This window comes from Calonectris borealis, chromosome 29 (assembly GCF_964195595.1).
Source record: "Calonectris borealis chromosome 29, bCalBor7.hap1.2, whole genome shotgun sequence".
NCBI classification, from domain to species: domain Eukaryota; kingdom Metazoa; phylum Chordata; class Aves; order Procellariiformes; family Procellariidae; genus Calonectris; species Calonectris borealis.
The window spans coordinates 1,527,270-1,541,878 of NC_134340.1; the positions used below are offsets into that span (position 1 = coordinate 1,527,270).

Sequence of the window (14,609 nt, forward strand, 5' to 3'; positions counted from 1 at the left end):
AGCGGCCCCACGCGCCACTCACCGCCCGGCCCCGCCGGTTCCCGCCGCTGCGCCGCGCATGCGCACCCGCCCCCCCCCGGGCGCAGGCGTATTACGTCACTACCGCGCGTTAGCGGGGAGCGCCGGCCACGCGCCGCTCCGCCGCGGGGGCAGCTTCCGCTTCCGGGGCGCGGAGGTGAGGGGGGGGGGGCGGCGGGGCAGTGGCGGGGAGGGGGTGGCGGCGGGGCCTTGGGTGCTGGGGGGACCCCGCCGCTGAGCTGCCTCTCCCCGCCGCAGGCAGGACCGGCCCGGCCGGCTGGGGGCTGTCACGGCCCCCCGCCTCCCCCCCCGGGGCTCGCCATGGCGGATTTGATCCTCAACGTGGATTTCGCCCCCTCCGAGCGCCCCAGGAAGAAGGAGCCCGGTAACCGAAAGCACAAGAGCTTCCTGCAGCGGCGGCGGGCGCTGGAACGGCGGGGGGTGCTGAAGCAGAAGCAGCTACCGCCGCCCGGGAGGGGCCCCCAGAAGCAGCCGGGCCCCCGGGGCGGGGGGCTGAGGGCGGCGGGCGCGGCCGGGAGGAACCCGGAGAAGCCGAACTCCATCCAGGCCAAGCCGTGCCCTAAAGCGAACGGTCCCGCGTCCATCACCCGGTCCACGGGGCTTCCCTCCAAGCCAAAGACGACGGCCCGCGGTGCGGCTAAAGGAAACCAAAGAGCCCCCGGTTTCCCCCCCCAGCCCAGCAAACTGGTGGCCATAGACTGTGAGATGGTGGGCACGGGGCCCGGCGGCCGCACCAGCGACCTGGCCCGTTGCAGTATCGTGGGCTACCAGGGCGACGTCATGTACGACCAGTACATCCGCCCCGCCGCCCCCATCGTGGACTACCGCACCCGCTGGAGCGGCATTCGGCGGCAGCACATGGCGAACGCCGTTCCCTTCGGCAAGGCCCAGCGAGAGGTGCGCGCGCGGAGGCCGGAGGGGGGCTGGGCGCTTCCTCTCGTGGGTTTTTTCGGGCCGTTCGTGGGGTTTGTCAGGCTGCGGGGACTCGGCTTTGCGGGCAAGGGCTGCCTGCGGCTCCGTCCGGCCTCTGCAGCAGAGGGAAAGTCTCCCCGCGCCGCCGCCGCTCCCGTTCAGGCCCACATCTTCTCACCCGTCCGCTTCTCCCCACACCCCTGGGCGCCAGCAGCGCTCTGCTGCGGGGGCAGAAACCTCCCATCGAGCGCGGAACGAGCTGCCGGGTGTCTTAAAAAAAAAAAAAAAAAAACAAACACCCCTTTTTCATCCCCTTTCGCAGATCCTGCGCATCCTCTCCGGGAAGATCGTGGTCGGCCACGCCATCTACAACGACTTCAAGGCGCTCAAGTACTTCCACCCCAAAGCGCTCACCCGGGACACCTCCAAAATCCCCTTGCTGAACCGTAAAGGCGGCTTCCCCGAGAACACCGCCATCTCCCTGAAGCGCCTCGTCAAGGAGCTGCTGCACAAGGACATCCAGGTAGCTCGGCCGGATTCTCCTTCCCCGATCTCGGCGGTCGCCACAGGGTGCCGCTGCGAGGCTGCTGCCTCCGCCGGGAGCTCCCCGCGCTCCCCCAGGAACGGCGTGGGGACCCCCCTGTGCCGCACCGGGGTGACAGGAGGTGAGGGAGGTCCATCCCCGGGGAAAGATTGGGGTTTCACGCATCGTCTTGAGATCAGGGCGCCCGGAGTTCAGCCGCTGCTGCCGCTCCCGGAGCAAGGCAGCCGCGTGTGCCTCAGTTTCCCCTTCCCTGGAAGCCAGCCCGCAGGAGGAGGGGGCCCCTCAGCTCAGCCCCCGCAGCATCAGGGTTTGTTTTTTTTCCCCGCTCAGCCGGTGTCAGAGCTGTGCCCACCCCCTGTTTCTGTCCCCAACAGGTCGGGAAGAGCGGCCACTCCTCGGTGGAGGACGCCCGAGCCACCATGGAGCTCTACAAGGTGGTGGAGGCGGAGTGGGAACAACACCTGATGCTGAACCCCGAGAGGGAGTGACAGCCCCGCAGCCCCCTCCCGCACCCCGCGAGGTGCCCGGTGCCCGCGGGGAGGAGCAGCGAGCGCCGAGGGGCCGCTCCGTCCGTCCGGGCGAGGTAGCGGGGACGGACAGACGGTGGGAGAGTGGAGCCAGGCGCGACCGTCCTCGTCCCTGTGCCCCCCGATGTGCCTTGTGACGCCGCTGCAGCTTCGCTCCGTCCTCCCCCGGCGTCATGGGGGAGAGCTGGGGCCAGCCTGTGCCTTCCCGGGGGGGTTCTCTCGGGTCTTGCGCCCCCCCCCCCCCCCCAGAACAGCTGGGTGCTGCCGGAGGTGCCGATAACGCGGCGGGGCCCACGCCGGAGCGGGGCCGCGGTTCTGGGTACGGCGGCGGGGCTTTGCTGGCAGCGCTCACCCCGAGCGCAGACCCCGTCCCTGGGGGAACCGGTGCCCAGGGCGGCTCCTTCCCCTCCCAGTTCTTCCCATTTTGCAAAAACTACCTCTGACAGGGGACAGGAACCGCCGAAGGGCTGCGGGCCGCGGCAGGGGTGTGGGAACGGGCAGCGGGAAGCAGATCCTGCCGAAAAATCCCCGTTCCGATTTCAGAGCTGCTCCCCCTTCGAGGATTTGGGTGCCATCTTCCTCGTTGCGTAAGTGTTGCTGCGAGTGCGGGGGCCGGGGACGAGCCCGGGCATGGGGGGGGGACGGACACCAGTGTCACTCTGCCCACGTCGTGCCCCCCCGGGGACGCGGATGCCTCCGAACACCGACGTGCGGTTGTTCCCTGAACTCTTGAACGTTCCCTGAGTTCTCCTTCCGCCCCAGGGGGGGGACTGCTTTGAACTGAAATGTTTACGTACAAAATCCCAATTAAAAAGAAATGATTAACGAGCCCTTCCTTTCGGCGGTGGCGTTGGGGGATGGAGAGGAGCCCGGGCGGAGGAAAAAGCGTCTGGGCTCTGCGTGAGATTTCTCTCCACGTCGTCGTTTGAAATCAAAGCAGTTGGTCTGCGAAATGAGCCGGGAGGGGAGGACCTGGGGACTGGGGTGTCCCCGGGGCTGGGCTGTCCCCAGGGCTGGGACAGGGACAGGCAGGGACAGGCAGGGGTTGCAGGCAGCGCCTCGGGGCTGAGCTCCCAGGCGACTCGGAGGAGCCCGAGGGCCCCGGGTCAAGCACCCGGTGCCGTTCCCCCCCGCCGGCTCCCGCCTGGCCGCGGGGAGCCCCGGGAGGGGAGAGGGGCCCGCGCAGAGCGGCCGAGCGCCGGGTTTCCGGGCTCCGAGCGGGCCCCTCGGGTGGCTGCTGTCAGCCGTCACCCATCGCCTGCCAACATCTGCCTCCCGGTGACCCTTCCTCCTCCTCCTCTTCACGCCAGGTACGAGTTGGCCCCTGCCCGGGGCTCGTGGGGTCCCACCACACCTCACCCCCTTTTCTGGTTAAACCGTGGGGTGCCGGGGAGTCGCCTGGTCCCCGCCGCTGGCATCACCGAGGGGCTGGGGTGGCCAAAATGGCCGAGCCCTGCCCAGGCTGCTGGCCGGCCCCACGGCTCCTCCTCGTCACCTCCTTCGTCACCGGCGGCTCCGGCTGCCGAGGTCGGGACGGTGCCGGTGCTGAGCCAGCGGCCGCCGTGGGGGATCCCTCCCACCCGCGCTGGGCTGGATGCGGCCCCGCGGGGCGGGGAGAGGTGGTGGCCACGAGCCCCCGGGCGCGCGTCACATTTTCCAGCCTTTCGGCGTGTTTACGTGGCTGCGCTCGGCTGCCGGCAGCGGAGACCGAGGGGGAGTTTTGGGGGGGCACAACTCCCCCCCCCCCCCCCCTTCCACCCCGAATCCCTGCAGTTTGGGGAGGGGTCGTTCCCCTTTTTTTGGGGGGTTTAAACACAAAAATCTGGGTCCCCTCCCTGCAGCGTGCCGGGGAGGGGATGCCTGAGCATCCCACGGGCCGAGATCTTGCGGGGTGGTTTTTTAGGGGGGAGCAGCTTTGCAAGGCTCCCCCCCCCCCCCCAGGGCCTGCGTGTGTGCACGCGTGTGCACGCGTGTGCGCCGGCTTCTGCCTTGCACGCCCGTCCCTCCATCCCGGGAGGGGGTGGGAAAACCGTTCCAGCCCCAAAATCCAAAGGAAGGTGAGAGCGCGGAGGAGAAGCCGGGAGCCTTTGTGTCTGGGCTGGGTTTGGAAGCGATTAGAGGGGGGGGGGGGGGTTTACGAGCTGGGTTATAAATGGCCGGTCGTTAAAGTTGGGTTTTTTTTGGTTTTTTTTTAACGTTTTTGGAAATGAGAAGCAGGCGGCCCGGCCCCAGCTTGTCGGCAGATGCTGGATACGACGGGCGGCTCGGGGTCGGAGGGGCTTCGCTTCCATCCCACCCTGGGATCCCTTCGGCCACGAGCCGGGGGTCGGGCTTGGGGCAGGGTCCCGTCGTGCCGTGCTGTCGGCCACGCCGGCGGAGGCCGTGGGGCGCGTGGGCTCCCCCCCCCACCCCACAGCCGGGGTCCCCGGCGGCCGCTGGGCCGGGGCAGGGCACGGTCGCCTCGTCCAGCTGCGTTTCATTTCCGCAGCGGCCGTGGCCGTGGCTCGGGGAGGGGGGGTGCGGGGGGGAGGATTGGGGGTTGCAGGGGGGGGGGCTGCACCCCACCAGCTGGGATGGATTTGCAGGGACGTGGGGCGGAGGCGATGGGCGACCTTGCCCTCGCTCAGCCCCGCGCCGCGGCTGATCCCGGCTTGTGGGGGGGCTTCATCACCCCGGCCCCCCCGCCCCCGCATTGGAGCCCCCAGTACAGTGAGAGATTGGGGGGGTCAGAAACGAGCCCCCGGCAGCCTCGGCTTCTTCACAACCTGCGGAGCGTGGGTGCACGGCACCCCCACCCCACAACCGGCGTGGGCTGGGGACTTCGGGCTGCAGTGGGGGGACAACGTCCCCAAGCAGCCACATCCCCCCCCCCCCCCGCCTTTGCAAGGGGCTCTGGGGCATTGACAGCATTTGGGGGGGCCCAAGCCGGGGAGGGAGCCGTCCTTGGGTGGGGGGGGGCGGGCTCTGCGCTCAGAATTTCTGCGGTTTGCTGAGGATTTTTTGCAGCTCGTCCTGCCGGGAAACGGGGAGCGCGGCGGCGGCGGCAGCCGGTGCCAGCTGTTTCCAGAGGCCGAGCCAGCCGCTGCCGCCCGGGCACCGGGAGGCCGCTCATCGCCTACCTCCGCCTTTCCCGGTTAAACCGTGGCCTTCCCGGGGGTCACCGGTGTTCTCCGGGGGTGGTGGTGGGGGGGGGGGGGTTACTTGGTGCTGGTGGTTGCCTGCCCACCCTAGGGCTTTCCTGGGATGGGAAAGAGGGAGAGGAGGGTGGGGTGCGAAGGCTTTATCCGCCCTTCCCGACGGAATCCCTTCCAGATGGGGGGCTACCGGGGCTGGCGTTCATGTCCGGCACAGCCCAGGATGAGGGGGTCCCCGTGGGAATGGGGGTGCCCTGGAAGGTGTGTGTGGGGGGGGGGTGGTGCAGGCAGATCCCCACCTCCACCCCCTCCACCCGTTTTTCCTACAAATGAGACATTTTTTGGCACTTTTCCCCAAACTTGGAGCAAACACGCGGCGTCACCCCCTCCCGTGACTCCATGACGAGGGGAGCTGGGGGGGGGGGGGGGGACACAACACGGCTCCTACACCCCTGGGATCCCGAGCCCGAGGGGCTCTGCCGGGGTTTGCAGGGGGCACCGTCCCTGTCCCCTGTCCCCATCCCCGTCCCCCCCGGCATCGCGTCGAGCATCTGCGTGGCTGTAGGTAGGGTTATGTCAGCTCTTTGTTATAAATCCTGTTCTTCGGGGGATTAGAGGCTCACTGCAAGCCAGAACTTGGCTCAGCAGCATCGCAGCCCGGAGATTTTGGGGGCGAGAGGGGATGTGGCCGGGAAGAGGCGGGAGGGGTGACGGCGTTTTTACCCCAAACCAGAGCCGAAATCTTTTTTTTTTTTCTTTTTTTTTTTTTTTTTTTTTTTTCTTCCATTTCAGAGCTGCCGAGGATTCAGAAACGCCATTTCTTGCTCGCCCGTCGGATTTCGATCGAGGCCGCGATGTCCGGGGCCGGCAACCTGCCCCCGCTCGGCACCTTCCTCCGGCCGTTTGCAGAGGAGGGAAACCCCGCAAAATAATTCATCACACTTTACCCGGGCCCAATTTATCAGGGGTTTAATCTAGCGTTCGCACTTAATCTTCTGGTTTTTCCCCCAGGCCCGCAGCCAAAGCAAACCTCACGCAGCGCGGCGAGGGCTGCCCGGCTGGTCCCAGCGCCCCGGGGGTGATGCAGCCCCCCCCCCACCCCCCCGTTCCCTGGCCGTGCACGCCTACACGTGCGCACACGCGTGTGTGCGGGCACATACGTGTGTGTGAACGCGTGGCCGGACAAATTGCATTTGTGTGTATATATATATATATGTCCGCACACATGGATGTGCGTGCACAAGCACCTGCGCGCTGCGTGCACACGCGTGTACAAACATCTGCAGGCGTGTGTGCACACACGCGTGTCCCTGGCGTGCTGCCAGGCGTGCGCACACCCATGGGTGCCCAGCCGGCACCCGGTTGTGCCACCTGTGTGCGGGTGGATGCAGGACCGGGCAGCTTGGGGAGGGGGGGGTGCGGGCAGGTTTAGGGGAGTGCAGCTTGAGGGGGGGGGCTGTGGGCAGATTGGGGGGTGCAGGCAGATTGGGGGGGGCAGGCAGATTAGGGGGGTGCAGGCAGCTTGGGGGGTGCAGGCAGCTCAGGGTGGGGGTATAGGCAGTTCGGGGGGGTGCAGGCAGCTCGGGGGGGCTGCAGACAGATTAGGGGGGTGCAGGCAGCTTGGGGGATGCAGCAGCTCGGGGGAGGTGCAGACAGATTAGGGGGTGCAGGCAGCTTGGGGGGTGCAGCAGCTCGGGGGAGGTGCAGACAGATTAGGGGGTGCAGGCAGCTTGGGGGGTGCAGGCAGCTCAGGGTGGGGGCATGGGCAGTTTAGGAGGGTGCAGGCAGCTTGGGGGGTGCAGGCAGCTCAGGAAGGGATGTGGGAGTATGGGGGGGTGCAGACAGTTTAGGGGGGTGTGGGTGGTTCAGGGGGTGCAGGCAGCTCAGGGTGGGGGTGTGGGCAGTTTAGGGGGGTGCTGACCGTTTAGGGGGGTGCAGACAGTTCGGAGGGGTGCAGGCAGGCAAGGGGGGTGCAGGCAGCTCGGGGAAGGGAGGATGTGAGTAGTTCAGGGGGGTGCAGGCAGATTCGAGGGGTGCAGGCAGCTGGGGGTGCCTCCACCCCGCACCCCCCCGGGGCAGATCCGGTGTAAGGGGCGGAAGGGGGGGGGGCCGGCGCCCTCCCGGTGCGAATCCCCGCAGGTGAGCGCGGAGCCGCCGCCAGCGGGGCCGGGGCCGGGGGCGGAGGGGGTGGGACCAACCCCGTAATAAAACGGCCGGGCCGGGACGGGACGGGACGGGAGAGCGGCGGGGCCGGTGCCGGTGCGGCGGGTCGGTCGGTGCCGCTCCGTTCCCCCTCGGTTCCCCCCCAGCCGGTGCCCCCCATCCCCGGTGCCCCCCCCCTTCCCCGCCTCCCCGGTAGCCGCGATGCCCAACTTCTCCGGGAACTGGAAGATGAAGAGCTCGGAAAACTTCGAGGAGCTGCTGAAGGCGCTGGGTGAGTGGGACCCCCGGCCCCGGGGTCCGTGTCCCCCCCCCACCCCGGGGCTGGCTGGGGGATCGGGGGGGGGTCCTGCCCCCCATCTCCCCTCCCAAACCCTCCCCCAGGCTTTGGGAGGGGGATCGCAGGAGCGTGTGTGCCGGAGGGGACCCCCACCCTGCTCCCCCTTTTCACAGAGTCCTCGGTGTTGCTTCCCCACGGGGGAAACTGAGGCACGGGGATGGGCTGGGCAGCGTGTCCAATATGGCCCCTGCGGGTTCCCCTCCTGCCTGCCTCAGTTTCCCCACCGTGGTGGCCTCCCCAGGTTCCAGGCACCTCCAAACTCTCCCTCCAGGACCCCGCCACCGTCACGGTCCCCTTCGCACCGAGGTCTTCCTCCCCCCCCCCAGCACCCTGCGCCTGCCACCCCGAAGGCACCCAACGGGGCTCACCTGCCCCACCGGGGCCCGGACCCCTGGGTCCGGCCGGTGTCCCCAAAACCACAGCTCAAGATGGGCCCTCGCTGCGGGGGTGCCCCGTCCCCACAGGGCTCATTTTGGGTCCCCACGGTGCCGTGTCCCGGCTGCAGGGGTGAGCGGGGGGGCTCAGGGGACCAGGACCCATTGCAGGGGTGGAAAGCGGGGAGCACAGACTTTGGGGGTCCCTAAGGCTTTGGGCAGGGCTGGAGCCAGCCCCCCCACCCCACCGCTGCTCCCCTCCGCCTGACCCTCTCCTCGCCTGCCGGGGAGCTGCCGGAGCAGAATATTTTCCAGGTTAGGGGATACGTAACAAATATTTCAGTATAATTATCACTTTCTTGGGTTTCACTCCCCTCTCCCCCCCCCTCCTCGCCCCCTCTCCCCCCTCCAGCCCCACCGGTGAAACTGGCTCGGAGAAACCTCAGCAGGAAAATAAATCTGCCAGCCCGCAGCGAGCCGCTTTTCCTTTCCCACGGCGGGAGCGGGGGGCTCCTGCCCTTTGCCACCCCCCTTGTCCCCCCCCCCCCGGGCTTTCAGCAGCTTTGGGGGAAGCCGAGACCTCTGGACCCCCTGGGCGGAGGGGATGGGGTGGGGGGGGATCAGCTCAAGACCCCAAGTCTGGCTGCATCATGGCCCCCCCCCTCCAACTTTTGCTCCCTTTGGGGGCTGTTTCTCCTCATCCCCCGCCGTGAGCATCGGGGGAGGGGGGGACGTGTGGGGCTGTGGCCGGGTTTGGGGCCCCCACCCCGGTGTGGGTCAGACCCTGGAGGGATGGAAGGGACCTGGGGGTGGCTGTGGGGACCGCAGCGCCCCAGCCAGCAGCGGCATCCTGGAGGGTCCGGCCGTGGAGGGGACCCCCCAGGGACGCGTCCGTCCCCGCTGCAGGAGGGTTCAGCTCCCGGAGCTTCCCCTGAGCACCCGCATCCCACCCGTGTCCCCACTGTGGGGCTGGGACTGCCTGTGTCCCCCCCTCCCCACGTCCCTGTGCCCGGGGGAGCCCCTTTCTGCAGGGACCCTCTCTGGGGGTGCAGGGGGTGGTGGCAGGGGCACGATCCCTCTCCCCCCGAGGGGGGCGGGGGGGGGGCTGGCCGGGTGCCCACCCGCAGCTTTCAGCTGCCGGAGGGTGACACAGGAACAATGTCCCCAAAGAGCAGCTCCCCGGGGAGCCGGGCTGTCCCCGGTGACATCCCGCGGGGATGTGATGGATGAGCTGCCCCCGGGAGCGGGGACAAAGCCCCAGCTGCCCTGCGGTTACCGGGGGGGGGGGGGAGATGGGGACCGTGGGGACCCCTCACGGGGGTCACGCAGGTCACCAGGCGCCAAGCTGCTCCCCGACCGAGTTGGGAGCGGGTGCCTTGTCCCCGCCGTCACCCCGCGCTTGGGTGAGCCCTCGCCCCCGCACACCCTCCCCGTCACCCTCATCCCTTCCCCCGGGCGCATCCGGAGCCGGCCCCACCATTGTGTGTCCCCCCCCCTCACCGCCAGGTAACGAGAGCCAGATGTGGCCCAGATGTGGCCCGGGGCGGGGCGGGCTCGTACATCGCCCCCCCCCCCCCTCCGTGGGTTGCCCTGAGCCGCCTGCAGTGCTCGGGGTGCCCCTGGCATGTGTCACTGCGGGATGGGGGGGCCGTGGCCGTGTCCCCCCCCCCCCCCATGCTCACCCCCTGTCCCCAGGCTTTGAAAGGAGCTCCCGAGGGAGGGGGGGGGTCACATCCAGCCCCGAGAGGCACTTAACCCCCCCAGCTGCGGGTCACCCCGTGGGGAAGGGGCAGCTCCGGTTCCCCCCACGCTGGGGGGACGCTGCAGGCGCCGGGGGCAGGGGTGGGGGGGGGAGCTCGACGCCGCCATCCTCTTCCCCAGGCGTCAACATGATGCTGAGGAAGATCGCGGTGGCGGCGGCCTCGAAGCCGGCGGTGGAGATCAAGCAGGACGGGGAGACCTTCTACATCAAGACCTCGACCACCGTCCGCACCACCGAGATCAGCTTCAGGATCGGGGAGGAGTTCGAGGAGCAGACGGTGGACGGGCGGCCCTGCAAGGTGGGGGGGGGCTGATCCGGGCCCCGCGCAGGAGGGCACGCGCGTGTGCGCAGACGGGTGCGCGTGCACCATGTGCGCGCGCGTCTGTGAGCGCAGACACGTTTTGCACCGGGGCGGGAGCACCCAGTCGTGCGTGTGCGTGCACGCGTGGGCGTGCACGGAGTTGCACGTGGGTGCACGCACACGCGTGTGCGTGCACGCACACGCGCACGCATGCCACAGGCGTCTGTGCACGCACACACGGTTTGCACGAGGGCAGGAGCACTCGCTTGCGTGTTCCTGCGTGCACACGTGTGTTTGTGTGTGCACCCGCATTTTGCGCGCGTGCACGTGCAGCGGCGCGCCTGCCCACCCGTGTTCGCGCGGACGCAGCCGCGTGCTCTCCCCTGCGAGCCAGGGGGTTGCTCCCCCTCTCCCCGCGCCTCCCGGGCGCCGCTGCGCCCCGTGTCCCCTCCCCGCGCGCCCCCAGGTGACAGATGAGCCCGGGCAACTGTCAGCGCCGGGGAACAAATGGCCCCATCCATCTCTCGGCGGGCGGTGATGGATGGTCCTGCCTGGCGGGGGCTTCTCGGGGTGTCGTGTCCCCCCCCCGCCCCCAGCGTCGCCCTCTCCCCCCTCTGCAGAGCTTGGCCAAGTGGGAGAGCGAGAACAAGATGGTGTGCGAGCAGCGGCTGCTGAAGGGCGAAGGGCCCAAGACGGGCTGGTCCAGGGAGATGACCAACGACGGGGAGCTCATCCTGGTGAGGATCGGGGGGGAGGGGGGGGCTGGGGGGGAGCATCTCTGCCCCAGTGCATGCTGGGAAACTCCCTTGGGGTGGGAGGGGGCCATGATCGTGACCTTGTTCCTCCTTGCAGACGATGACAGCCGACGACGTCGTCTGCACCAGGGTCTACGTCCGGGAGTGACGCTCCGCTGACCCCCGCCGGCGTCCCCGTCCCCCCCCCCCAGCCAGCACCGGTCCCCCAGCCCTGTGTCCATCCCCGCCCCCCCAGCCCCCATTACCCACCCTGTGTCCCCTCCGGTCCCCTCCACTCACCCCACACCCACGGGGAGGGGGTTGCATCTTCCCACAGGGGTGAATCAAAGCAACCCCTTTTTTTGGGGGGGAACGCGGCTTTTTCGTCCCCCCCCCCCCGTGGCACGGGGTTTCTCTGGGGGCAGGAAAATCCCGTTTTCTGGTCCCGTCCCACTGCCGCCCTCGCTGCAGACAAAGCGCCCGGTTTTTGGAAAGGCGCCGGGGGCCGCGGCGGGGGGTAACGCAGCCGCCTCCCCGGGCCTTTGGGTTGGTTTTAACTGTTTTTTGGTTCAGTTTGATTAATTTTTTTTTTTTAAATGCAGCCCTTGGCCCTCGCCCTGCCCCTGGGTCTGCGTTCGCTCTCCCCCTCCCCAGTATTTATTTGTGAATATTCTCTCGGAAGGAAACACCAAACAACCCCAACCCGGTGGCACCGCGGCCGTGCAGCTCCGGGTCCGAACCCCCCCCCCCCCCCAGGGTCCGAACCCCCCCGGGATCATCCCCACCACCTCCCTCCTCTTTTCAATAAATATCCTAAACCCCCCCACCCCGGTGTCCCTGTCCCCTCCCGGTGTCCCTGTCCCCTCCCGGTGTCCCTGTCCCCTCCCGGCCCCGCTGGCGCACGCACGGATCCCGCACCCCAGCCGTTGCGCAAGGGGCCGGGGGGGAAGGCGGTGGCCGGGTTGGCCCGTCCCAGCGTGGGAAGCGAGGGGCAGCCGTGGGGCAGCCGTGGGGCAGGGAGGGTGGCACGGGGCCGGGGCGCAGCTCCCGCTTTGGGCTTGGTGCAGGGGGGTGAAACCCTCTCGGCTGGAGGAGCCGGGAGCACCCATGGGTGCTGCAGGCTGGGAGGTGGCTCCCCGGCCCGTTCCAGGTGATGCTCGTTGGGATGCTGCCTGCTAATTAAGCTACGTGAGGTGGTATTAATTACCCCAGGGGAGGATGGGTGGGCTCTGCTCGGGGGCCTCAGCCCGCAGCGGTGCAGGGGAGGGTCGGGGTGCAGGGACCCTTGGGGAAAAGGGGGTGCAGCCGCTCCCTGGGGTGGGCTGGGACCCCTCGGCCCCGGAGCCACCCTGGGGCGGGCGCTTACCCGAGCCGTGGGGTGCCTGCGGTTGCCTTTGGGGTGATGGGGACAGCACCCCTGGGACCCGGCACCCCTCCTGCCCCGGCCGGGGAGGGGAGAGCGGTGACGGATGCAGGGGGAGGGGGCCAGGACTCGCCCCCATGCCCCCGGTTTGATGCTGCAGCGCCGGGGAGCGCGTTCAGCAGGGAGGAGGGTGGAATTACACCTTCCCTGGGGAGGAGGAGGAGGGGGAGGAAGAGCTCCGGTATCTCCAGGTGGACACTTGGCAGACGCCCATCTCCATTCCCAAAACGCTGCCACATCCCGGCTCTCCCAAGGCCGTCACCGGGACCAGATGGCATCACCGGCCAGACCGGTGCCAGCGGACGGGGTGGACGCTGGATCCGACCCCCTCCCCTCTTCACCGAACCGAGCGGGTTTTTTCCCCCCCTCCCGAGACCTCGCAGAAGCCACAACCGGGCGGGAGCAGCCGGTAATGGAAACCAGCCGCCCCCCCCCCCCCCCCGCCCCCCCGACTCCCACTCTCCTGCTTCTCCCCTTCCGAGGAATATCCGCTTTCTCCCCGGCCCTGGGGACGGCTCCAATTTGTCTCTTTTCTGAGTTGGGGGGGACACAGGGGGGGGTCCTGGTACCCCAAGAGCAGGGGCAGCACATCTGGATGTGGGGGGGTCTATGGGGCAGCCAGCTGCCCGCACCCCCCCCCCCAAGCACAGCGTCCAGCCACGCTGGGGCCCATTGGGGACCTGGGGGGGTCCCATCCTGCTCCATGGGTGCTGCCCCACGGTGATGGGGGGGGCCCTGGGTGGGGGTGGAGGTGGGTGCAGGGGCTGGATGTGCCCCCTCCCCGGTGCACGGCCGCCCCATGCCGAGACTTGGTCACCGGCGCTGGGCGTTGGATGGCGGCTGCTCCTTAAACAAAAGCAAATTCCTCCTCCGGCCGCTGCCGGGGGAGCGGAGCTGGGGGGGGGCCGCGAATGACCCCCAAAACCTTGTGACACGCTCCCCCCCCCCACATGCCATGGGACCGCGTGGGTGGTTTCGGGTGCCCCCGGCGCCTCTAATCCGGCACTAATCCTCCCCGGTGACCTCGGCAGCCCCCGGCCGGCCCCGCTGCCCCCGGGGCTGGGGAGGGGGCCCGGGCTGGCCCCTCGCCTTTCATCTGCCGGAGACAAAGCGGGGCCCCGGACCCCCCCCCCCCGGCCCCGCTTTGTGCTGTGGGTAATGAATGCCCGACCCCAGGGGGGCCCCGGCCCCTCGCCCCGGCATTTTTTTCATGCATTTTCTGGAAGTGAAGACTTGGCCGGGCGAGGGTGAGCGGGGGGGGGGGAGGAGGGGGGGAGATGTGGCCCCTTCGGGGGTCTCCAGGGTTGCATCTCATTCCCTCCCCCCCCGCCGTGTTGGAGCCATCGGGAGGGAGCGGGGGGCTTCAACCCCCCCCCAAAGCGGGGGGATGTGCTGGCTCTTGTCCCCGCCATGGTGAATACCTGCCCGGTGGGGGGGGCAGGACAGGACTTGTTGGGCAGGTTTGGGGGGAACATCCCCCTCCGCCGGGCCGGGATGGTGGGGGGGCTCCTGGTTCAGGGGAAGGGGGGGGCTTAGCCGGGCTGAAATGGCTCCAGCCAAGCTGAGCCCCCCCACCGCGCACCCCCCCGGGGCTGGGGTCACCCCCTCCACCACCCCCAGCATCCTCTGGACCGGCTGCTCCCCAGGTCGCTGCCCACCCTGGATGGCCCCAGGGGGGTCCGGGGGGGTCCGGGCCGGCTACCAGACCTCCCAGCAAAGCCCCCCCCCACCCCATAGACGCTCGTTACAGGGTCTGGCTGACGAACCGGGGACCGGGGAGGTGCCAGGTTTAGGGGGGGGTCTTCACCCCTCAGCCCCCCCACCCCGCTCCCTGGAAAGGGGGTTTCTGGGTGGGCGAGCGGCTCCGTGGCCTCGGGGGTGCCGGCAGCGCGCCGAGGGGCTCGGGGAGGGCGCGGGGCGCAGCCGGGGCGTGGCGCGGGGCGCGGCCGTGAGTCAGCGGGGCCGCGTGCCCGGGCGGGCTCCGGCACATGGCGGGTGGCGCGGCCCTGCCCAGGGCCGGCGGCGGGGGCCGAGACCGGCCGGGGCGGGGGGGTCCCACCAGTGGGGTCCCCTTCGCCGGGGATGCGGTGCCTCGCACCCAGAGTGAGGAAAGGGGACCCTCATTTCGGGGGGGTCCCCGTCTGACACGGGGTGACGCGCCCGTCCCCGCAGGTCGGGGCAGCCGGGGACACCGATGCCGCGAGCGGGCGAGCGGGGTGGCTCCCCAAAAGCGCCGGCAGCTCTGGGAGGGGACAGCCAGCCCTTTTTTGGGGGGGTGGGGGGGGGGTGACCGTCGCCTCCCGTGGGGGTTCACCCCCTCCCCTCACCCCGCTCCGCTGGCAGGGCACCCCGCTGCCCT

General features: G+C 69.4%; 2 protein-coding genes across 2 annotated transcripts; both read left to right on the forward strand.

The window, feature by feature from the left end:
* The first annotated feature begins 85 nt into the window (after positions 1 to 85).
* On the forward strand, positions 86 to 2,850 carry ISG20L2 (interferon stimulated exonuclease gene 20 like 2). Its single transcript, XM_075176157.1, has 4 exons — positions 86 to 175; positions 277 to 936; positions 1,274 to 1,474; positions 1,870 to 2,850. Exons 2-4 carry the CDS (start codon positions 340 to 342, stop codon positions 1,981 to 1,983), a joined length of 912 nt encoding a protein of 303 aa, XP_075032258.1. The 5' UTR covers positions 86 to 175; positions 277 to 339; the 3' UTR covers positions 1,984 to 2,850.
* Positions 2,851 to 7,394: 4,544 nt separating this feature from the next.
* Positions 7,395 to 11,127, forward strand: CRABP2 (cellular retinoic acid binding protein 2). The gene is made up of 4 exons (XM_075175873.1): positions 7,395 to 7,590; positions 9,912 to 10,090; positions 10,714 to 10,830; positions 10,946 to 11,127. The coding sequence occupies exons 1-4, from the start codon at positions 7,521 to 7,523 to the stop codon at positions 10,994 to 10,996; spliced, it is 417 nt and encodes a 138-aa protein (XP_075031974.1). The 5' UTR covers positions 7,395 to 7,520; the 3' UTR covers positions 10,997 to 11,127.
* Positions 11,128 to 14,609: the final 3,482 nt, after the last annotated feature.

Bases quoted from the DNA above. Each gene is read 5' to 3' on its own strand.
- ISG20L2 (XM_075176157.1), top strand. From the start codon at position 340: ATGGCGGATTTGATCCTCAACGTGGATTTCGCCCCCTCCGAGCGCCCC. The intron at 937-1,273 runs GTGCGCGCGCGG...CCCCTTTCGCAG, and splicing joins TCGGCAAGGCCCAGCGAGAG to ATCCTGCGCATCCTCTCCGG. The intron at 1,475-1,869 runs GTAGCTCGGCCG...TGTCCCCAACAG, and splicing joins TGCTGCACAAGGACATCCAG to GTCGGGAAGAGCGGCCACTC.
- CRABP2 (XM_075175873.1), top strand. From the start codon at position 7,521: ATGCCCAACTTCTCCGGGAACTGGAAGATGAAGAGCTCGGAAAACTTC. The intron at 10,091-10,713 runs GTGGGGGGGGGC...CCCCCTCTGCAG, and splicing joins TGGACGGGCGGCCCTGCAAG to AGCTTGGCCAAGTGGGAGAG. The intron at 10,831-10,945 runs GTGAGGATCGGG...TCCTCCTTGCAG, and splicing joins ACGACGGGGAGCTCATCCTG to ACGATGACAGCCGACGACGT.